This window comes from Salmo salar, chromosome 22 (assembly GCF_965601325.2).
Source record: "Salmo salar chromosome 22, fSalSal1, whole genome shotgun sequence".
Taxonomy (NCBI): domain Eukaryota; kingdom Metazoa; phylum Chordata; class Actinopteri; order Salmoniformes; family Salmonidae; genus Salmo; species Salmo salar.
The window spans coordinates 60,716,087-60,741,549 of NC_138312.1; the positions used below are offsets into that span (position 1 = coordinate 60,716,087).

The 25,463-nt window shown below is 39.1% G+C and overlaps 1 protein-coding gene across 3 annotated transcripts in view; it reads right to left on the bottom strand.

The window, feature by feature from the left end:
- The window catches only part of slc6a11b (solute carrier family 6 member 11b), a 68,610-nt gene extending 45,444 nt beyond the window's left edge, over positions 1-23,166 (bottom strand). The window contains exons 1-5 of one of the 3 annotated variants that reach the window (XM_082967725.1): positions 22,974-23,166; positions 18,471-18,686; positions 16,765-16,899; positions 12,138-12,278; positions 11,870-11,951 (exon numbers count right to left, since the gene is read on the bottom strand). In XM_082967725.1, the coding sequence (XP_082823851.1) occupies positions 11,870-11,951; positions 12,138-12,278; positions 16,765-16,899; positions 18,471-18,672 (560 nt within the window). In that variant the 5' untranslated portion in view covers positions 18,673-18,686; positions 22,974-23,166. Of the gene's footprint in view, positions 1-11,865; positions 11,952-12,137; positions 12,279-16,764; positions 16,900-18,470; positions 18,687-22,034; positions 22,345-22,973 lie in introns of those variants that run through there. The other 2 variants (XM_082967724.1, XM_082967726.1) reach the window with 2 other exon arrangements.
- Between the last annotated feature and the right edge of the window lie 2,297 nt (positions 23,167-25,463).

A 25,463-nucleotide genomic window follows, 5' to 3' on the forward strand; every position in this document is an offset into this window, starting at 1 on the left:
GGCCCAGTTCCCAGGGTACCCAGGGCCCAGTACCCAGGGAACCCAGGGCCCAGCACCCAGAGAACCCAGGGCCCAGTACCCAGGGCACCCAGGGCCCAGTACCCAGAGAACCCAGGGCCCAGTACGCAGGGAACCCAGTACCCAGAGAACCCAGGGCCCAGTACCCAGGGAACCCAGGGCCCAGTATGCAGGGAACCCAGTACCCAGAGAACCCAGGGCCCAGTACCCAGAGAACCCATGGCCCAGTTCCCAGGGTACCCAGGGCCCAGTACCCAGGGAACCCAGGGCCCAGTACCCAGAGAACCCAGGGCCCAGTACGCAGGGAACCCAGTACCTAGAGAACCTAGGGCCCAGTACCCAGGGAACCCAGGGCCCAGTACCCAGAAAACCCAGAGTACCCAGGGCCTAGTACCCAGTGAACCCAGGGCCCAGTACCCAGGGCCCAGTACCCAGAGAACCGAGGGCCCAGTATCCAGAGAACCCAGGGCCCAGTACCCTGGGAACCCAGGGCCCAGTACCCAGAGAATCCAGAGAACGCAGAGTCCAGTACCCAGAGAATCCAGAGAACCCAGGGCTCAGTACCCATCCAGGGTCCAGTACCCAGAGAATCCAGGGCCCAGTACCCAGAGAACCAAGGGCCCAGTACCCAGAGAATCCAGGGCCCAGAGAACCCAGGGCCCAGTACCCAGAGAACCCATGGCCCAGGGCAGAACACTGTTGAAACCAGTCTCGTTCTTTCACTACTCTGGGGTTGGAGTGGCAGCTAATAAGTCTTCCAGTGCCGCTGGGGTCCTGCCTGAACAAGAATCAAATGCCAGAGCTGGCTCTAGCCCGGTCCCAGATCTGTTAAAGTGCTGTTTGGCATGACAATGACCTTAAGAGTTGAACTAGGGCCACACTGGTCCCAGATCTGTTAAAGTGCTGTTTGGCATGACAATGACCTTAAGAGTTGAACTAGGGCCACACTGGTCCCAGATCTGTTAAAGTGCTGTTTGGCATGACAATGACCATAAGAGTTGAACTAGGGCCACACTGGTCCCAGATCTGTTAAAGTGCCATTTGGCATGACTGGTCCCAGATCAGTTTGTGATCTATAGTCGAGTTGTCATGCATGTCAATGACCATAAGCGTTGGCAAGATATCACATGCAGATTCGGGACCAGTCTGGCCCTGGTTCAACTCTTAAGGTTTGGGACCAGGCCAGAAAGACATCCACAGAGAATACCAAGTGACTTCAATATGGCTGCCATGGAGTCCATGAAGGGACAATGCTGACCTCACAAAACTAACAACACTTTCTAAAATGTGACATGACGATACTCTAAGTAGCATGAAACAAGTATACTGTAAAATGTGACATCACGATACTGTAAGTAGCATGAAACTAGTATACTGTAAAATGTGACATGACTATACTGTAAGTAGCATGAAAAAAGTATACTGTAAAATGTGACATGACGATACTGTAAGTAGCATGAAACAAGTATACTGTAAAATGTGACATGACGATACTGTAAGTAGCATGAAACAAGTATACTGTAAAATGTGACATCACGATAGTGTAAGTAGCATGAAACTAGTATACTGTAAAATGTGACATGACTATACTGTAAGTAGCATGAAACAAGTATACTGCCACTTACACAACACTTAGTTGTTGTCAATTCTCCATGAACACCAGATTATAGTACAGATGCCATGTCGTCATTTGAGCCAGTTTCTCACAGCAGATAAATAAACCTGCAGCAACAGGAAATGTGAATTGTAGATTATAATTAATGGACATGTTTTGTAGGGGTTGATACATTTTTTCGTTAGGGCAAATCATGTCTGAAATTCTAAAGTGGAAATTACAAACTATTGAATACACTACAAGTTTGCATTTCCAGCTGCGCAGGAAAATTCCTGCAACAACAGGACGATCAAATGAAGGTAATGCATCTGTAAAAGGGTAGGAAACTGGTTAGCCAGCCGATTCAAACTCCTACTCTGGCTCAATCTCGGAGAGCTACAGTAGCATAGGCTAACCTCTGAATAGGCTAACCATAGCATAGGCTAACCTCTGAATAGGCTAACCATAGCATAGTCTAACCTCTGAATAGGCTAACCATAGTATAGGCTAACCTCTGAATAGGCTAACCATAGCATAGACTAACCTCTGAATAGGCAAACCATAGGATAGGATAACCTCTGAATAGGCTAACCATAGCATAGGCTAACCTCTGAATAGGCTAACCATAGCATAGGCTAACCTCTGAATAGGCTAACCGTAGCATAGGCTAACCTCTGAATAGGCTAAGCATAGCATAGGCTAACCTCTGAATAAGCTAACCTCTGAATAGGCTAACCATAGCATAGGCTAACCTCTGAATAGGCTAACCATGGCATAGGATAACCTCTGAATAGGCTAACCATAGCATAGGATAACCTCTGAATAGGCTAACCATAGCATAGGATAACCTCTGAATAGGCTAACCTCTGAATAGGCTAACCATAGGATAGGCTAACCTCTGAATGTGATGTGATAAGCCAGGTAACCAAACAGGGTTTTGCTACGGTACTTTGACTCAACCTGCTCCTAGAGTAGATGACTATCAGCGTTCGCTAGCTGTTTGGCATCGCTCCTATAGCCGGGTCAACGATTGTCCAGGTTCAGAGAGATATCATAGGCTACCTGTGTGTCCCAAAACACACCCTATTCCCTATATAGTGCACAACATTTGATCAAGGCCCTATGGGTAGTGCACTATATAGGGAATAGTGTGACATTTGGGGCAGAGCCTCGCAGTGATACAGTAGCCTTGCCATCTCCTCTATGGCCGCCTGCCCTTTGGCAGCCAAACAGGAATCCTGCTCCCAACAACACAACATGCTGACACGAGCAGATTTGTCTCCACATCATAACATCTCTGGCTGTGCAAGAGCTCCACTGACGCTGGTAGACATAGAACAATTTAAAATGACTGACAAATTATTAGGGAAATGGTTAAGTATGTCAATTGTAGGCTACAGCAAATTGTTGTCAGTGCTCTTGGGTTGCACACTGAGTTTCCCTCAGTTTTACCGGAGTATTGTAGCCAAACCAACAGTAGGCTGTCTACATATACACTAATGTACTGGAGCCCAGGATTTGGGGTCAATTCCGTTTCAATTCCAGTCAATTCACGAAGTAAAACCAAATTCCAATTCCAAATTTTGCTAATTGAAAAGCATTGAATATTATTGGAATTGTAAATTCATTGTACTTCCTGAATTGACTGGAATTTGAAATGGAATTGACTTTAAATCTGCTGGCTGGCTACACTTACAGTAGCCACAGGGATACAGCTATCTAGGTTACAATGGAGCTCGCTTCGCCTCGAATAGCTAACAAACGTCTCCAGCGTTGTAGAAGCTGTGTTTACTACGCTCTTACGCGGGACAATATTGACAATCCGGAGTTCCAATGTTCCAGGTTCGGCGCAGATTGACATGAGGAATAGCTTGGTGCCTGTGCCTTCATCTCTGGGACTGCCTGTGTCTGCGACGGCTGTGTTGACTCCGACTACTCTGACTCCAGCAGAGGCTTAGAGTTCGGCTCCTTTCCCTCTCTATGGATTTGATGGGGCACTTCCTGCTGTGGGAGGACTGGACCTATCGCCAGGAGCAGCGGGCCTACGCTATCCTGCTTCTCGTGGGCCAGTGAAAGGTTCAACAAATTGTGTGAGGGGTAGGAATGGGTAGATTTCTTCCATCCCCCTCTCCATCAGTTGTATTGGACAGTTCAACGGTGAGAAATGTCTCAGTCCCTGAAACTAAAACGTTGTGGTATCCAGGAGCACGAGTACAGGACATCAATTAGCTGCTCCCAAACATTTTAAACCTGCATTAGGAAATTGAGTCTATCATAGTTAATGTGGGATTCAAGGACATTATGAAGGACAGCTGAAGATGGATTTTACAGAACTGATTGGTTCTCTGCTTGACACCAACAAACGCCCCATAATATCTGGCCCGCTGCCCTCCCTAAATCATGGCAATGAACAGTTCAGCAGACGGTTAGGCCTCCATAACTGGCTACGAGACTAATACATGTGGTTAACATGTGCTGTCAATTTTGATACCTTCTGGAATCAAAGCTTGTTTAATAAGGAGAATGGGATCCACCCAAATCATTTGGGTTCCTGGATCCTTTCACAGCATTATAAGGCTGTGTTGAGACAATGACTTACCAATGACCCAAAACCAGCTCAGTTAATCCCTACCATTGTGAAACTGAGTCATCATAATGCTCCAGCAAATGTACATTATCCCAGGTGTGTTGGAAGACACAATGTAGGTAATCTAATTTATGTCCCTCTAACTGCACTGAATGCCTCTGTTGACCCTACAGCTATTGTACGCAGTAATTATGTGCCTATGAACCAGAGTTATACTGTTAGCACTGAGGCGGTGTGCCCTAGTAGGAAGTCCACTGTGTGCAGCTCACCCTGCACTAAACATCAATAACATAAGCATGTCTACTTCTGATACGCTTCCCAGTAAAGCAATGAAAACAATCAAGAATCCCAGAAAAGTGTTAAAAATAGCCCACGTTAACATATGTAGCTTAAGAAATAAGGTTCATGAAATCAATACTTTGCTAGCAACAGATGGCAGATTCTGACAATCTCTGAAACTCACTTAGATAATACATTTGATGATACAGTGGTAGCAATACATGGTTATAACATCTACAGAAAAGACAGAAATTCCAACGGTGGAGGTGTTGCTGTTTATATTCAGTACCACATTCCTATAACGCTTCGAGGCGATCTAATGTTAAATTCTGTTGAAGTCATATGGCTACAGGTTCATCTGCCTCTCCTAAAGCCCATTCTGGTGTGAAGCTGCTATAGACCAACAAGTGCTAACAGTCAGTATCTGGATAACATGTGTGAAATGTTTGATAATGTATGTGATATCAAAAGAGAAGTATATTTTCTGGGTGATTTAAATATTGACTGGGTTTCATCAAACTGCCCACTCAAGAAAAAACTTCAAACTGTAACCAGTGCCTGCAACCTGCAAATCAGGTAATCAGTCAACCTACCAGGGTAGTTACAAACAGCACAGGAATGAAATCATCAACATGTATGGATCACATATTTACTAATGCTGCAGAAATGTGCTTTAAAGCAGTATCCAGATCCATTGGATGTAGTGATCACAATATAGTAGCCATATCTAGGAAAACCAACGTTTCAAAGACTGGGCCTAATATAGTGTATAAGAGGTCGTAAAATAACTTTAGTAGTGATTCCTATGTTGTTGATGTAAAGAATATTTGTTGGTCTGTGGTGTGTAATGAGGAGCAACCAGACGCTGCACTTGACACATTTATGAAATTGCTTATTCCAGTTACTAATAAGCATAAACCGATTAAGAAAATGACTGTAAAAACAGTTAAATCCCTGTGGATTGATGAGGAATTAAAAATGGTATGGTTGAGAGCGATGATGCAAAAGGAATGGCAAAAAAGTCTGTCTACACAACCGATTGGCAAAGGTACTGCAAATTGATAAATCATGTGACTAAACTGAATAAAAATAAGAAGAAACTATACTATGAAACAAAGATAAATGACATAAAGAATGACAGTAAAAAGCTTTGAAGCACCTTAAATGACATTTTGGGCAAAAAGGCAAACTCAGCTCCCTTATCATTGCTCATTCATCACAAAACCCACTTATATTTCCTATTATTTTAATAATTTTTTTTTTCGGCAAGATTAGCAAATTTAGGCATGGCATGCCAGCAACAAAACGCTGACACTACACATCCAAGTATAACTGATTAAATTATGAAAGACAAGCATTGTAAATCTGAATTCTGTAAAGTGAGTGTGGAAGAAGTGAACAAATTATTGTTGTCTATCAACAATGACAAGCTGCCGGGGTCTGACAACTTGGATGAAAAATTACTGAGGATAATAACTTACGATATTGACACTCCTATATGCCATATCTTCAATTTAAGTCAACTAGAAAGTGTGTGTCCTCAGGCCTGGAGGGAAGCAAAAGTAATTCCTCTACCCAAGAATAGTAAAGCCTCCTTTACTGTCTCAAATAGCCAATCAGCCTGTTGCCAATCCTTAGTAAACTTTTTGGGAAAAAATGGTGTTTGACCAGATACAATGCTATTTTACTGTAAAAAAAATAAAACTGACAACAGACTTTCAGAACGCTTATAAAGAAGGACGTTCAACAATCACGGCACTTACACAAATGACTGATGATTGGCTGAGAGAAATTGATGATAAAAAGATTGTGGGAGCTGTTTTGTTAGATTTCAGTGTGGTTTTGACATTTTCGATCTAGTCCGCTGATGGAAAGACGTATTTGTTATGGTTTTACCCTGCTATATTGTGGATAAATAGTTACCTGTCTAACGGAACACAGAGGGTATTTTTTAATAGAAGCCTCTCCAACATAATCCAAGTAGATTCAGGAATTCCCCAGGGCAGCTGTCTAGGCACCTTACTTTTTTCAATCTTTGTCCATAATGAAGGACTGCTCCGCCTTTTTAACAACACTATCAACAAGGCAGGTCCTACAGGCTCTATTTTTGTCGCACCTGGACAACTGCGCAGTCGTGTGGTCAGGTGCCACAAAGTGAGACCTCAGTAAATTGCACTTGTCTCAGAACAGGGCAGCACGGCTGGCCCTTAAATGTACACGGAGAACTAACATTAATAATATGGATCTAAATCTCTCATGGCTCATGTGGAAGAGAGATTGACTTCATCACTACCTTTTTTTGTTGACATGCTGAATGCACCGAAGAGTCTGTTTAAATTACTAGCACACTGCTCGGACACCCAGCATACCCCACAAAACATGCCACCAAAGGTCTCTTCACAATCCCCAAGTCCAGAACAGACTATTGGAGGTGCACAGTACTACATAGAGCCATGACTACATGGAACTCTATTCCACATCAGGTAACTGATGCAAGCAACAACAAAAATATGAAAATACACCTTATGGAACAGCGGGGACTGTGAAGAGACACACACACAGGCACAGTCACAGGTTCACATGATAAAACACGCACTCTACACACACGTACACATGGATGTTGTACTGTAGATATGTGATAGTAGAGTAGTGGCCTGAGGGAACACACTAAATGTATTGGGTAAAGTGTTTTTCAATGTAATGTCATGTAATAATTACAATTGTATATAACTGCCTTAATGTTGCTGGACCCCTAGAAAAGTAGCTGCTGCCTTGGCAGGAACTAACGAGGATCCATAAAAAAACCCAGGAAGAGTAGCTGCTGCCTTGGCAGGAACTAATGAGGATCCATAATAAACCCCAGGAAGAGTAGCTGCTGCCTTGACGGGAACTAATGAGGATCCATAATAAACCCCAGGAAGAGTAGCTGCTGCCTTGGCAGGAACTAATGGGGATCCATAATAAACCCCAGGAAGAGTAGCTGCTGCCTTGGCAGGAACTAATTGGGAGCCATAATAAACCCCAGGAAGAGTAGTTCAGCCACACAGTATGGTGTAGTACAGCTATATAGTACAGTATAGTTCAGCTATATAGTACAGTATAGTTCAGTCATACAGTATGGTGTAGTTAGTCAGCCATACAGTATGGTGTAGTTAGTCAGCCATACAGTATGGTGTAGTTCAGCTATATAGTACAGTATGGTTCAGCCATACAGTATGGTGTAGTTCAGCTATATAGTACAGTATAGTTCAGCTATATAGTACAGTATAGTTCAGCCATACAGTATGGTGTAGTACAGCTATATAGTATGGTGTAGTACAGCTATATAGTACAGTATAGTTCAGCTATATAGTATAGTATAGTTCAGCTATATAGTACAGCATAGTTCAGCTATACAGTATAGTATAGTACAGCTATATAGTATAGTATAGTATAGTACAGCTATATAGTATAGTACAGAACAGCTATATAGTATAGTATAGCATAGTTCAGCTATATAGTATAGTACAGTACAGCTATATAGTATAGTATAGTATAGTACAGCTATATAGTAAAGTATAGTACAGTACAGCTATATAGTATAGTATAGTACAGCTATATAGTAAAGTATAGTACAGCTATATAGTATAGTATAGTTCAGCTATATAGTATAGTTCAGCTATATAGTACAGTATAGTTCAGCCATACAGTACGGTGTAGTTCAGCTATATAGTACAGTATAATTCAGCTATATAGTACAGTATAGTTCAGCTATATAGTACAGTATAGTTCAGCTATATAGTACAGTATAGTTCAGCTATATAGTATAGTATAGTTCAGCTATATAGTATAGTACAGCTATATAGTATAGTATAGTATAGTATAGTACAGGTATATAGTATAGTATAGTTCAGCCATACAGTATGGTATAGTTAGTCAGCAGCATACATACAGTATAGTATAGTATAGTATAGTATAGTATAGCTATACAGTATAGTATAGTTCAGCTATATAGTATAGTATAGTTCAGCCATGCAGTATAGTACAGTACAGTATAGTATAGTATAGAATAGTATAGTATAGTTCAGCCATACAGTATAGTATAGTACAGCTATATAGTATAGTATAGTACAGCTATATAATATAGTATAGTACAGCTATATAGTATAGTATAGTTCAGCTATATAGTACAGTATAGTTCAGCCATATAGTGTAGTATAGTTCAGATATATATTATAGTATAGTACAGCTATACAGTACAGTACAGTATAGTTCTGCTATATAGTATAGTACAGCTATATAGTATAGTATGGTACTGTTCAGCTATATAGTATAGTATAGTATAGTACGGCTATATAGCATAGTATAGTATAGTATAGTTCAGCTATATAGTATAGTATAGTACAGCTATATAGTATAGTATAGTACAGCTATATAGTATAGTATAGTATAGTATAGCTATATAGTATAGTATAGTATAGTATAGTATAGTATAGTACAGCTATATAGTATAGTATAGTATAGTTCAGCTATATAGTATAGTATAGTACATCTATATAGTATTTTATAGTATAGTACAGCTATACAGTATAGTATAGTTCAGCTATATAGTATAGTATAGTACAGCTATATAGTATAGTATAGTATAGTATAGTATAGTACAGCTATATAGTATAGTATAGTATAGTTCAGCTATATAGTATAGTACATCTATATAGTATTGTATAGTATAGTACAGCTATACAGTATAGTATAGTACAGCTATATAGTATAGTATAGTTCAGCTATATAGTATAGTATAGTACAGCTATATAGCATAGTATAGTTAAGCTATATAGTATAGTTCAGTTATATAGTATAGTATAGTATAGTATAGTTCAGCTATACAGTACAGTATAGTATAATACAGCTATATAGTATAGTATAGTTCAGCTATATAGTATAGTATAGTTCAGCTATATAGTATAGTATAGTTCAGCTATATAGTACAGTATAGTTCAGCTATATAGTACAGTATAGTTCAGCTATATAGTATAGCTCAGCTATATAGTATAGTACAGCTATATAGTATTATATAGTATAGTATAGTACAGGTATATAGTATAGTATAGTTCAGCCATACAGTATGGTATAGTTAGTCAGCAGCATACATACAGTATAGTATAGTATAGCTATACAGTATAGTATAGTTCAGCTATATAGTATAGTATAGTTCAGCCATGCAGTATAGTACAGTATAGTACAGTATAGTATAGTATAGTATAGTTCAGCCATACAGTATAGTATAGTACAGCTATATAGTATAGTATAGTACAGCTATATAGTATAGTATAGTACAGCTATATAATATAGTATAGTACAGCTATATAGTATAGTATAGTTCAGCTATATAGTACAGTATAGTTCAGCCATATAGTGTAGTATAGTACAGCTATACAGTATAGTATAGTTCAGCTATACAGTATAGTATAGTTCAGCTATATAGTATAGTATAGTATAGTACAGCTATATAGTATAGTATAGTACAGCTCTATAGTATAGTATAGTATAGTATAGCTGTATAGTATGGTATAGTATAGTATAGTATAGTATAGTACAGCTATATAGTATAGTATAGTATAGTTCAGCTATATAGTATAGTATAGTACATCTATATAGTATTGTATAGTATAGTACAGCTATACAGTATAGTATAGTTCAGCTATATAGTATAGTATAGTACAGTTATATAGTATAGTATAGTATAGTATAGTATAGTACAGCTATATAGTATAGTATAGTATAGTTCAGCTATATAGTATAGTACATCTATATAGTATTGTATAGTATAGTACAGCTATACAGTATAGTATAGTACAGCTATATAGTATAGTATAGTTCAGCTATACAGTACAGTATAGTATAGTACAGCTATATAGTATAGTATAGTTCAGCTATATAGTATAGTATAGTTCAGCTATATAGTATAGTATAGTTCAGCTATATAGTACAGTATAGTTCAGCTATATAGTACAGTATAGTTCAGCTATATAGTATAGCTCAGCTATATAGTATAGCTCAGCTATATAGTATAGTACAGCTATATAGTATAGTATAGTATAGTATAGTACAGGTATATAGTGTAGTATAGTTCAGCCATACAGTATGGTATAGTTAGTCAGCAGCATACATACAGTATAGTATAGTATAGCTATACAGTATAGTATAGTTCAGCTATATAGTATAGTATAGTTCAGCCATGCAGTATAGTACAGTATAGTACAGTATAGTATAGTATAGTTCAGCCATACAGTATAGTATAGTACAGCTATATAGTATAGTATAGTACAGCTATATAGTATAGTATAGTACAGCTATATAATATAGTATAGTACAGCTATATAGTATAGTATAGTTCAGCTATATAGTACAGTATAGTTCAGTCATATAGTGTAGTATAGTTCAGCTATATATTATAGTATAGTACAGCTATACAGCACAGTACAGTACAGTATAGTTCTGCTATATAGTATAGTACAGCTATATAGTATAGTATAGTATAGTTCAGCTATATAGTATAGTATAGTATAGTATAGTACGGCTATATAGTATAGTATAGGTCAGCTATATAGTATAGTATAGTACAGCTATATAGTATAGTATAGTATAGCTATATAGTATAGTATAGTATAGTACAGCTATATAGTATAGTATAGTTCAGCTATATAGTATAGTATAGTACAGCTATACAGTATAGTATAGTTCAGCTATACAGTATAGTATCGTTCAGCTATATAGTATAGTATAGTACAGCTATATAGTATAATATAGTATAGTACAGCTATACAGTATAGTATAGTATAGTATAGTTCAGCTATATAGTATAGTATAGTACATCTATATAGTATTGTATAGTATAGTACAGCTATATAGTATAGTATAGTTCAGCTATATAGTATAGTATAGTACAGCTATATAGTATAGTATAGTTCAGCTATATAGTATAGTTCAGCTATATAGTATAGTATAGTTCAGCTATACAGTACAGTATAGTATAGTTCAGCTATATAGTATAGTTCAGCTATACAGTACAGTATAGTATAGTACAGCTATATAGTATAGTATAGTATAGTTCAGCTATATAGTATAGTATAGTTCAGCTATATAGTATAGTATAGTTCAGCTATACGTGCAGTATCAATATAAATATAATTTTAATTTGTAATTTTTTTTATGTAACCTTTATTTAACTAGGCAAGTCGGTTAAGGACAAATTCTTACTTACAATGACGGCACTACACCGGCCAAACCCGGACGACGCTGGGCCAATTATGCGCCGTCCTATGGGACTCCCAATCACGACCGGTTGTGATACAGCCTGGATGCTGATACTATACATACAGTATGTATATATTATAAAACAATGTACTCACTCCCAGAACTCTACGACAGGTGAGGTGGCGTTGGGGTTGAAGGTGAAATTGGTGCCGTTCCTCTGGAAATCCACACAGTTCTCTACAAGGAAACCGACAGTGAACATATTCAGTATTGAACAACGTGGAGGTAGATGGTAAGTCTAGAATAGAATAGAATAGACTAGAATAGAATAAACTATTAAACTTTCTTATTTTTCTTTTAATAACTAGGACCCAGGTGAAGCAGGATGCATTATGGGTCTCACCTGAACAGGTGTGTTCTCACCTGTGTTCCAGTAGTGATCACACGAGGCCCAGGGTAGCTCCGTGGTAAAGCAGTTGAACAGGTAGAAGATAGCCCAGGACAGGATAACCACATAATACACATTCAAATGGGCCACGATCACCTGGGTCGCATAGCCAATACCTGCAGAACATACAGAGAGATTACATAAGCATGGACAAACAGAGAGATTACATAGGCATGGACATACAGAGAGATTACATAGGAATGGAAACACAGAGAATACATAGGAATGGAAACACAGAGAATACATAGGCATGAAACAGACAGACCAATGACCATCTCAGTGGCCTTATGGCTAGAGTGCTCGTCGGAAGATTGGGTGGTCGAGTAATTTTAAAAAATATATTTTTATTTTTATTTAACCTTTATTTAACTAGGCAAGTCAGTTAAGAACAAAAGACCACTAATGATGACACACCAAATGATGACCACCAATCAGAGACCACTACGATGACACACCAAATGATGACCACCAATCAGAGACCACTACGATGACACAATAAATGATGACCACCAATCAGAGACCACTAATGATGACACACCAAATGATGACCACCAATCAGAGACCACTAATGATGACACACCAAATGATGACCACCAATCAGAGACCACTAATGATGACACACCAAATGATGACCACCAATCAGAGACCACTAATGATGACACACCAAATGATGACCACCAATCAGAGACCACTAATGATGATACACCAAATTATGACCACCAATCAGAGACCACTAATGATGACACACCAAATGATGACCACCAATCAGAGACCACTAATGATGACACACCAAATGATGACCACCAATCAGAGACCACTAATGATGACACACCAAATGATGACCACCAATCAGAGACCACTAATGATGATACACCAAATGATGACCACCAATCAGAGACCACTAATGATGATACACCAAATGATGACCACCAATCAGAGACCACTAATGATGATACACCAAATGATGACCACCAATCAGAGACCACTAATGATGATACACCAAATGATGACCACCAATCAGAGACCACTAATGATGATACACCAAATGATGACCACCAATCAGAGACCAGAAAAGAGCAGGAATGGGCTTTTATAGGCTACAGTCCAAGCTATGTCTTCCAATGGTGCGACTGCTGTCGGCATTCAGAGATTAAACATCCAATTTAAATAAAGGCTTGGAGGTAAAGGATGACAGCAGTGGTGTAGTCTACGGCGATACGGATATCACTTATTATTGATATCTACATAGCGCATTGATGTGAATCACACTGCTGCCATCTCATTTAGCTATTTGCGCCTTACGGATTGTGGTTGTTGTGGATTATCTGCGTGTGTGTGTGTGTGTGCGTGTAGGTGTGTAGGTGTGTTGTGTGTGTGCTGGACTGACTCTGTGGAGTATTTCTGTCTGTCTAAAGTACTTTTGTGGGGGAAAACTAATTCTGATTGGCTGGGCCTGGCTCCCCTGTGGGTGGGCCTGGCTCCCCTGTGGGTGGGCCAATGCCCTCCCAGCCCACTCATGGCTGCTTCCCTGCCCAGTCATGTGAAATCCATAGATTAGGGCCTAATTTATTTATTTAAATTTAATGATTTAACCCAATAATGGTTGAATTTAAGAAGTTTAAGCTGCTTATCAATCATTGTTTTTGACACCAGTGGACAACCGGTGTATAATGCACTCTTGCAACAGCTGCATAAGCGCGGGATCCCAGCCTATGGAATATACATTTTGAGGGAGACACTAGTGGTTCTGGGGGGTGGGGCAGTGCCCCCTGTGACAACAATTTTGGACCCCCTTGTCGCCCCCCCTAAATGTGGAGTATGAAAGAATTTTGACATAACTCATTTTTGCTATCGTTCTTTTTTTTTTTACATCCGTTATTAGACAGTGGCAACGCGGAACACTAATTTAACCCACACATTTTCTAGAGGGACGGCTTTAGACGGAACACAACAGTATCAAAACCACATGCCAAACGACATGACAACAACGTCTAATGTAACTGGCCCCATCTAACAGTACAACTGGCCCCAGCTTGGCCCCCCCCTCCAGTTGAAATGGACTAGAACCCTCCTGAACTCCTCCATGGTTAATGTACTCCATACCTGTAGCTCAGATGGTAGAGCATGGTGTTTGCAACACCAGGGTTGTGGGTTCGATTCCCACGGGGGACCAGTACGGGGAAAAAATGTATGAAATGTGTGCATTCTGTACTGTAAGTTGCTCTGGATAAGAGCGTCTGCTAAATGACTAAAAATGTAAGAACCACGAGTGGGGCTTTTATTGCTCACTGTATTCAAGGCTTATTCAACAACAACAATAATCCTTAGGCCTAATGGACACATGCTCAAACTCTTTTGATATTTATTTTCTTAAATTTGAACCTTTTTTTTTTTTTTAACCAGGCAAGTCAGTTAAGAACAAATTCTTATTTTACAATGACAGGCCTACATCGGACGACGGCTGGCCCAATTGTGCGCCGCCCTATGGGACTGCCAATCACGGCCGGTTGTGATACAGCCTGGATTTGAACCAGGGTGGCTGTAATGACACCTCTAGTACTGAGATACAGCTGCAAATTATCGAGACATCAAAGTGTCAACCAACAAAAAAGGTAAACAATAGGCCTACAGCAAACGCATCATATATGGTATACATTTTCCACGTGCAAATAACACTTTTCGGTAGTGCTCAAAGCACGCCATTCCGAGAACAGGTTTTATTTATCAACTCTAAGCAATGAGCCCTATCAGTTGTCCATGGCAACACAAAACATGAACAACAGAGTAGGCTAATAAAGACTTCGTTTTTGGGTTATACTTTCTGCTAATCTAAAATACTTCCATGTTTCAAAGTCAGATTCTTAAGTCAAGAGGGGGTATTAAATGAATTGGAATCTCTGTTTAATCTGACATACTTTGGTTTTTAATGTAAAGATATAGCCTAATCCAGCAATGAAAACTCTTAAAATTGATTTATCCTGCAATAGATTTTGTTCAATTGATAATATTAATTTCTGTCTTCTTCTAATACCTCTTAAATGGAAAATAATCTTGCCTACAGAAAGTATTGATTCCACTCTTTTTTTCCCCCACGTACACATTTTGTTTTGTTACATCCGGAAATTAAAATGTGTTAAATTGAGAATTTCCTGTCACTGATCTACACACAATACCCCGTAATGTCAAAGTGGAATTTTTTTTGTAGAATTTTTTCCAAATTAATTTAAAAAAAATTTAAAAGCTGAAATGTCTTGAGTCAATTAGTATTCAACCACTTTGTTATGGCAAGCCTAAATAAGTTCAGGAGTAAAAATGTGCTTAACTAATGACATCATGAATTGCATGGACTCATTCTGTGTTCAATAATAGTGATTAACATGATTTTTGAATGACTACCTCATCTCTCTACCTCAACACATACAATTATTTGTAAAGTCCCTCAATCGAGTTGTGAATTTCAAGCACAGATTCAACCACAAAGACCAGGGAGGTTTTTCAATGCCTCGCAAAGAAGGTCACCTATTTGTAGAAAAACAGAAGTTGAATATTCATTTGAGCATGGTTAAGTTATATATTAGGCTTTGGATGGTGTATCAATACACCCAGTCCCTACAAAGATACAGTCGTCCTTCCTAACTCAGTTGCTGGAGAGGAAGGAAACCACTCAGGGGTTTCACCATGAGGCCAATGGTGACTTTTAAAACAGTTACAGAGTTTAATGGCTGTGATAGGAGAAAACTGAGGATGGATCAACAACATAGTAGTTACTCCACAATACTGACCGAAATGACAGAGTGAAAAGAAGGAAGCCTGTACTATATATTATGTGTAGATGGGTGAGAGAGGAACATTATTTTGAATTCAGGCTGTAACACTTTCTGAAGGCACTGTATATCAAGCTGCCTAACACTACAGAAAATAGACTAGTGTCCTGTCCAGGCGGTGTACCGGTACATCAAACTGTCTCACTACAGAAACAGGAGATAGACTCGTGTCCTGTCCAGGGGGTGTACTGGTACATCAAGCTGTCTCACTACAGAAACAGGTGATAGACTAGTGTCCTGGCCAGGGGGTGTTCTTGTACATCAAACTGTCTCACTACAGAAACAGGAGATAGACTCCTATGAGCTGTTCAGAGAGAGAAAAATTCTCGGTAAGGTTTAAACAAACACAGACACACAGAACATAAAGGTGTGGAAATTCATTGGAAGAAAACACAGAGAGAATAAACCGGCATGGGATGGATAGGATATACATAAAAACAATATTTGACTTCCTTTCTCACTATGTTGGATAAATAACATCAATCATTACTTTTATTAAAGACATAAGGTCATAAGATAGATAAACATATACAGTGAGCACAATCACCAGGACAGGATAAGTACTTAGCTAGTACTTAACTGTGATTGTAATCGAGAGGGTGATTGTTTATTTCGTTGTTATTATTATTATGAAGGGAATATTTACCCAATAGTTGACTTTAGTGTTTAATAATATAACCAAAATATAATTATTTAACGACATTAATTACATTATATATTTATTATGTATTAATACATAATCGAAAATAAGAAGAAAAATAAAATAAGACATTATTACCTTCAAAGAGCGGGCAGCATTTCCTCCAACATGTGATGCCTCCTTCGCTGGTGAACTGTCCCAGAGCTGTCTCCAGGAAGAAGACCGGGATACCACAACATATAAAGAAGATTATATATGGTACGAAGAACGCACCTGGAAAACACACACACACACACGTTGACTAGTGTTAAAACAACGGTTCTTAATAATAACACATTATGGGGCCCAGTTTCCCGGACATAGAAAAGGCCAAGTCCTTGGAGTAAGAAAAAATCCATTTGAATGAAGATTATATATTGAAAGTACTAGAAGATTCTGTTTTTACAGTACGTTTCATTAGGAACACAAAAGAGACAGATTGGGAGGGTATCTTTCTTTAATAAAGAAGGACTAGTGGTGTTCAAATCAAATCAAATGTTATTGGTCACATACACATGTTTAGCAGATGCTATTGACGGTGTAGCGAAACGCTTGTTCACATATTAACCACCAGATTAACATATTACAGTAACTATAACCCAACACCTGTAGGAGTAGTGGTGTTCACATATTAACCACCAGATTAACATATTACAGTAACTTTAACCCAACACCTGTAGGAGTAGTGGTGTTCACATATTAACCACTAGATTCACATATTACAGTAACTTTAACCCAACACCTGTAGGAGTAGTGGTGTTCACATATTAACCACTAGATTCACATATTACAGTAAATTTAACACAACACCTGATGGAGTAGAAGTGTTCACATATTAACCACATGTCATTGTTATAACACAGTTAGGTATAAATCTATTGGAAGTTGTGTCAACACAATTAATTATCTTACCTCCTCCTCTATTGTTATAACAGAGGTAGGGGAATATCTGGCCTCCTCTGTTGTTATAACAGAGGTAGGGGAATATCTGACCTCCTCTGTTGTTATATCAGAGGTAGGGGAATATCTGGCCTCCTCTGTTGTTATATCAGAGGTAGGGGAATATCTGGCCTCCTATATTGTTATAACAGAGGTAGGGGAATATCTGACCTCCTCTGTTGTTATATCAGAGGTAGGGGAATATCTGGCCTCATCTGTTGTTATATCAGAGGTAGGGGAATATCTGACCTCCTCTGTTGTTATATCAGAGGTAGGGGAATATCTGGCCTCCTATATTGTTATAACAGAGGTAGGGGAATATCTGACCTCCTCTGTTGTTATAACAGAGGTAGGGGAATATCTGACCTCCTCCATAGTTATAACAGAGGTAGGGGAATATCTGACCTCCTCTATTATTATATCAGAGGTAAGGGAATATCTGACCTCCTATATTGTTATAACAGAGGTAGGGGAATATCTGACCTCCTATATTGTTATAACAGAGGTAGGGGAATATCTGGCCTCCTATATTGTTATAACAGAGGTAGGGGAATATCTGACCTCCTATATTGTTATAACAGAGGTAGGGGAATATCTGACCTCCTATATTGTTATAACAGAGGTAGGGGAATATCTGGCCTCCTATATTGTTATAACAACCCTATGATCTCTTGGATGAACAGCTAAGGTGTAGCGCTCACTCTCCGAATTATCTACAAGATGGTTGAATCAATGTCTTACCTCCTCCATTCTTATAACACAGGTAAGGCGACCGTCACGTAATGGCTTAGATGTTGGGTTGATAGTCGCTTGGACCCAGGTTCCAGTCCCAGTCAAATTTGCTATAATACAGTAGAATATCTTACCTCCTCCATTCTTGTAACACAGGTAGGGGAAGCGCCACACGTTTCCCAGCCCTATGATCTCTCCGGCCACCGACAGGACAAACTCAATCTTGTTGTTCCAGTGGCCCCTCTCGTTGACCGGCTTCTTGTCGTTGGCTGACTCGAAGTCCAGGGCGTCCTCTGGTTTGCCATTAATTACCGAGACTTTCTTCTCGCCTGTCATGGCGTTGCAACAGCCTGAAATGAAACTAATCAATTACACTCCTTCAATTAGATTAAACCTCTGGTTTAAGGCTATACAGTGATATTTAGATTTTGAAGCATGTTGATGATGGGGCAGCTGAGAGAGGCGGCCGGGGACAGGGTAGAGTAAAGGAGAGTAGAGTTAGAGTAGAGTTAGAGTAGAGTAGAGTAGAATGGAGTAGAGTTAGAGTAGAGTTAGAGGAGAGTGGAGTAGAGCAGAGTTAGAGTAGAGCTAGAGTACAGTTAGAATAGAATAGAGTAGAGGTAGAGTAGTTAGAGTAGAGTTCGAGTAGAGTTATAGTAGAGTTATAGTAGAGTTATAGTAGTTGTAGTAGAGTTATAGTAGTTATAGTAGAGTAGAGTAGAGTTATAGTAGAGTTATAGTAGAGTTATAGTAGTTATAGTAGAGTTATAGCACAGTTATAGTAGTTATAGTAGAGTTATAGTAGAGTTATAGTAGTGTTAGAGTAGAGTAGAGTAGTTATAGTAGAGTTAGAGTAGAGTAGAGCAGTTAGAGTAGAGTAGAGTTAGAGTAGAGTAGAGTAGAGTAGAGTAGAGATAGAGTAGAGTAGAGTAGAGTAGTTAGAGTAGAGATAGATTAGAGTAGAGCAGTTAGAGTAAAGTAGAGCAGAGTTAGAGTAGAGTTAGAGTAGAGTTAGAGAAGAGTAGAGTATTTAGAGTAGAGATAGATTAGAGTAGAGCAGTTAGAGTAAAGTAGAGCAGAGTAGAGTAGAGTTGGAGTAGAGTTAGAGTAGAGTTGAGTTAGAGTAGAGTAGAGTTAGAGTAGTGTTAGAATAGAGTAGAGTAGAGTAGACTTAGAGTAGAGTTAGAGTAGAGTAGACTTAGAGTAGAGTAAAGGTAGAGTAGAGTAGAGTTAGAGTACAGTAGAGTTAGAGTAGAGTAGAGTTGGAGTAGAGTAGACTTAGAGTAGAGTTAGAGTAGAGTTAGAGTAGAGTAGACTTAGAGTAGAGTAAAGGTAGAGTAGAGTAGAGTTAGAGTACAGTAGAGTTAGAGTAGAGTTAGAGAAGAGTAGAGTTGGAGTAGAGTTAGAGTAGAGTTAGAGTAGAGTTAGAGTAGAGTACAGTAGAGTTAGAGTAGAGTAGAGTTAGAGTAGAGTTAGAGTAGAGTTAGAGTAGAGTACAGTAGAGGTAGAGTAGAGCTGGAGTAGAGTTAGAGTAGAGTTAGAGTAGAGGTACAGTAGAGTTAGAGTAGAGTTAGAGTAGAGTTAGAGTAGAGTAGACTTAGAGTAGAGTAAAGGTAGAGTAGAGTAGAGTTAGAGTAGAGTTAGAGTAGAGTAGGCTTAGAGTAGAGTAAAGGTAGAGTAGAGTAGAGTTAGAGTAGAGTACAGTAGAGTTAGAGTACAGTAGAGGTAGAGTAGAGCTGGAGTAGAGGTAGAGTAGAGTAGAGTTAGAGTCGAGGTAGAGTAGAGTTAGAGTAGAGTAAAGGTAGAGTAGAGTAAAGGTAGAGGAGTAGAGTAGAGTAGAGTAGAGTTAGAGTGGAGAGGAGTAGAGTAGAGTTGGAGTAGAGTTAGAGTAGAGTAGAGTAGAGTTAGAGTAGAGTAGAGTAGAGTAGAGTAGAGTAGTGTAGAGTTAGAGTAGAGTTACAGTAGAGTAGAGGTAGAGTAGAGTAGAGTAGAGTTAGTGTAGAGTAGAGTAGAGTTAGAGTTAGAGTAGAGTTAGAGTAGAGTAGAGTAGAGTTAGAGTAGAGTAGAGTAGAGTTAGAGTTAGAGTAGAGTTAGAGTAGAGTTAGAGTAGAGTAGAGTTAGAGTAGAGTAGAGTTAGAGTAGAGTTAGAGTAGAGTTAGAGTAGAGTAGAGATAGAGTAGAGTTAGAGTAGAGTAGAGTAGAGTTAGAGTAGAGTAGAGTAGAGTAGAGTAGAGTAGAGTAGAGTAGAGTAGAGGTATAGTAGAGTTTGAGTAGAGTAGAGTAGTGTAGAGTAGAGTTAGAGTAGAGTAGTGTAGAGTAGAGTTAGAGTAGAGTAGAGTAGAGGTATAGTAGAGTTTGAGTAGAGTAGAGTTAGAGTAGAGTAGAGTAGAGTAGAGTTTGAGTAGAGTAGAGTAGTGTAGAGTAGAGTTAGAGTAGAGTAGAGGTATAGTAAAGTTTGAGTAGAGTAGAGTAGTGTAGAGTTTGAGTAGAGTAGAGTTAGAGTAGAGTAGAGTTAGAGTAGAGTAGAGTAGAGGTATAGTAGAGTAGAGTAGAGTAGAGGTATAGTAGAGTTTGAGTAGAGTAGAGTAGTGTAGAGTAGAGTAGAGTTAGAGTAGAGTAGAGTAGAGGTATAGTAGAGTTTGAGTAGAGTAGAGTAGTGTAGAGTTTGAGTAGAGTAGAGTTAGAGTAGAGTAGAGTTAGAGTAGAGTAGAGTAGAGGTATAGTAGAGTAGAGTAGAGTTAGAGTAGAGTTAAGTAGAGTAGAGTTAGAGTAGAGTAGAGTAGAGTTAGAGTAGAGTAGAGTAGAGTAGAGTAGAGGTAGAGTTATAGTAGAGTAGAGTAGAGTAGAGTTATAGTAGAGTAGAGTAGAGTAGAGTTATAGTAGAGTAGAGTAGAGTAGAGTTATAGTAGAGTAGAGTAGAGTAGAGTAGAGTTATAGTAGAGTTATAGTAGAGTGAGTGAGTAGAGTAGAGTAGAGTAGAGTAGAGTAGAGTAGAGTAGAGTTCCACCACTTTAGGATGACACTTGGTGACTGGGAGTCTTCGACTACAATCACAGGAAATTACACTAGAGATTTGTGTGACATGCAGTTACATGGGGGGTCTCCACAACCTACAAGAACCTCAACTTAAGCCCTGTTACAAAATTTGTATGATATTTTATTTATTTTTTATTTCACCTTTATTTAACCAGGTAGGCAATTTGAGAACAAGTTCTCATTTACAATTGCGACCTGGCCAAGATAAAGCACAGCAGTTCGACAACATACAACAACACAGAGTTACACATGGAGTAAAACAAACATACAGTCAATAATACAGTAGAAAAATAAGTCTATATACAATGTGAGCAAATGAGGTGAGATAAGGGAGGTAAAGGCAATAAATAGGCCATGGTGGCGAAGTAATTACAATATAGCAAGTAAAACACTGGAATGGTAGATCTGCATATAGTTTATAATAAAGGACATTTAAATGATAAAATAGAGCTGTGTCGTCAATCATGAGGTCCCTCAATGCAACAATCTTCTCTCCAATTAGGAACAGCATGACACAATTGAATGTACGTGTGACAAAGTAACGAGCGCAAAACGACACATCATTCAACTCTTACAAGTGATGATAAAAAAATCATGATTCGTATCGACCCCAGCCTTCCCCCTTCGTCTAGCGGATGAAAGAAATAAGCCAATATACTCACCGACACACTGTAGGTTATATGGTGAACCGCTCAGTGGCTTTAGATTCTAACAAGAAGACGCGAGCAGAAGGAGAGAAGAAGAAAAAAGGAAGTTCTGGATGGTTTTTTTTTTTTACCGCCGTTAGTTGAATGTGGTTGTTTTTTGTTTTGTCTCCGTCTATATAAAGGAAGATTCCGGTTTATCCGACTACGGTAGATATCTCGTACCAGGCTCGCGCTGGATAGGAACTGCGCTGCCGGGTGGGTCATGCGCGCGATGTGATCTCCTAACGCCTCCGGTTGGACAGAAGCCACGAGGTAACCGTAACCAAAACACCATTGTAAACTCACGCTACCCAGCACAGGGGGTAAAAGGGAGGGGGACGGAGTCACCAAGACCAAAGGAAAGATAACCAGGCTGAACAAAAAAGAGGGAAAATATCGTCTATAGCTCACCGACTCAGAGAGTGTGAGGTTTTATTCTGGGTATTTGTTGTCGTTGTTGAGCAATTGTTGGCAAACAATCTATTCGAGACCTGGATAGATCTATAGAGGGTTTTTTGTAGACTGCATGGATATTCGCATTGGTTTCAGTGCTTCGTGTGTAATAAGGAACATGTCAACCATCATAACTGCATGTTTCCGTAACATGTGGTCACTACAGTAGCAAAAGTGACAAATCGTCATAAACTGTTATTACATTTAATGTCAAGTTCTTGCTTTAAAAACAGAATGAACACTCAAATAAAGTTTTACTATGTATTCTGATGACTTCAAAAAATTTGTTTTTCCAAACAGGTGGATTAAACTTTTTTACAAAACTAGTTGAACAAAGTGGAAATAATCAATATTGTAAAGATCAATGACCTACAAGTAGAGAAATGTTACAGATATATCATAATATTTTGCTCAAAACACAGTTATTTAGTAGTTATAAATAGGTCAAAAAATCATTTTTACCTTGGTTCAGGGGTGTTGGGAAGGAACGTCGAACCTAAAGAGCGGATGAATGGCCGTGTCAAGGGAATGATGAGAATTAAAGGAATTTGCGGGGTACAAGTGACTATTTTGCCGAATCCTAGCCACTTGATCACCAGGGAAATGTCAAGAGAAGGAAGGAAAGTCGAACGTAAAGAGCTAGAGGCCATTGATTTATGAATTGATGTCAGTGTTGTGTATCCCAAATGGCACCCTAATCCCTTTATAGTGCACTACTTTGGACCAGTGTCCATGAGGCTCTGGTCAAAAGGAGTGCACTATATAGGGGGGGGGGGGGGGGGGGCATTTGGGATACAGACAGGGGTTCAGGCAGCATACAAACAACCGACCTGTTGTGCTGAGTTCGTCTAGGCAACACACACATTCCTTAAAGGGGAATTTCTGCCACGATATATAGTCATTACTATATTAGCAACATTATGTTTTTGGTCATTAACATCAACATTATCCAAACCACAAGCTAGAACGAGGAGAATTTTAATTTCACTGGTAGAATCGGGAAAGTTTCGACTTCCTGTGTATTCGTCTGCTCATAGTGAAAAACAAAGCCTGGCATTCATAGCAAATGCAGCTACTGCCCCGCTTGGTAGCTGGGGCATGCCCACAAAACTTGGTCTTTTCATTCATGCAGATACCCACTAGGTAACTTGATGGCTTTGTTTACTTTGAACGACCAACACATAGCAATCTCAGAACTAGAGGTCGACCGATTATGATTTTTCAAAGCCGATACCGATACCGCTTATTGGAAGACCAAAAACCCCGCTGCCAATTAATCGGCCGATTATTTTTTATTTATTTGTGATTAATGACAATTACAACAATAATGAATTAACACTTATTTTAACTTAATATAATACATCAATAAAATCAATTTAGCCTCAAATAAATAATGAAACATGTTCAATTTGGTTTAAATAATGCAAAAACAAAGTGTTGGAGAATAAAGTAAAAGTGCAATATGTGCCATGTAAGAAAGCTAACGTTTAAGTTCCTTGCTCAGAACATGAGAACATATGAAAGCTGGTGGTTCCTTTTAAAATGAGTCTTCAATATTCCCAGGTAAGACGTTTTAGGTTGTAGTTATTATAGGAATTATAGGACTATTTCTCTCTATACGATTTGTATTTCATATACCTTTGACTATTGGATGTTCTTATAGGCACTTTAGTATTGCCAGTGTAACAGTATAGCTTCCGTCCCTCTCCTCGCTCCTACCTGGGCTCGAACCAGGAACACATCGACAACAGCCACCCTCGAAGCATCGTTATCCATGCAGAGCAAGGGGAACAACCACTCCCAAGTCTCAGAGCGAGTGACGTTTGAAACGATATTAGCGCGCACCCCGCTAACTAGCTAGCCATTTCACATCGGTTACACCAGCCTAATCTTGGGAGTTGATAGGCTTGAAGTCATAAACAGCTTGAACCATTGCTAAGAGCTGCTGGCAAAACGCACAAAAGTGCTGTTTGAATGAATGCTTACGAGCCTGCTGGTGCCTACCACCGCTCAGTGAGACTGCTCTATCAAATCATAGACTTAATTATAATATAATAAACACACAGAAATACGAGCCTTAGGTCATTAATATGGTCGAATCCGGAAACTATCATCTCGAAAACAAAACGTTTAATCTTTCAGTGAAATACGGAACCGTTCCGTATTTTATCTAATGGGTGGCATCCCTAAGTCTAAATATTCCTGTTATATTGCACAACCTTCAATGTTATGTCATAATTACGTAAAATTCTGGCAAATTAGTTCGCAACGAGCCAGGCGGCCCAAACTCCAAAAAATACCCTGACTCTGCGTGCAATGAACGCAAGTGAAGTGACACAATTTCACCTGGTTAATATTGCCTGCTAACCTGGATTTCTTTTAGCTAAATATGCAGGTTTAAAAATATATACTTCTGTGTATTGATTTTAAGAAAGGCATTGATGTTTATGGTTAGGTACAGTCGCGCAACGATTGTGCTTTTTTCGCAAATGCGCTTTTGTTAAATCATCCCCCATTTGGCGAAGTTGGCTGTCTTTGTTAGGAAGAAATTGTAACGTGGGTCGTCTAAAGGGGACCAAGGCGCAGCTCATATTTACTTTATTAATGAAACACGTAACAAAAACAACAAAACAACCACCAACAGTTCCGTCAGGTGACCCAGGAAGAAAAACCCCTACTTAAATATGATCTCCAATCAGAGGCAACGAGGATCAGCTGCCTCCAATTGGAGATTAACCCAAGCAACCCCAACATAGAAATAGAAAAACTAGAACTTAAACATAGAAATAGAAAACATAGAAAACCCAATACACCCCCTGTCACGCCCTGACCTACTCTACTATAGAAAAGGACATCTTACTAGGGTCAGGACGTGACAGAAATAGTCTTCACACTGCATATACCCTGACTCTGTTGCAAGAGGTGACACAGTTTCCCTTTAAAAGAAATTCA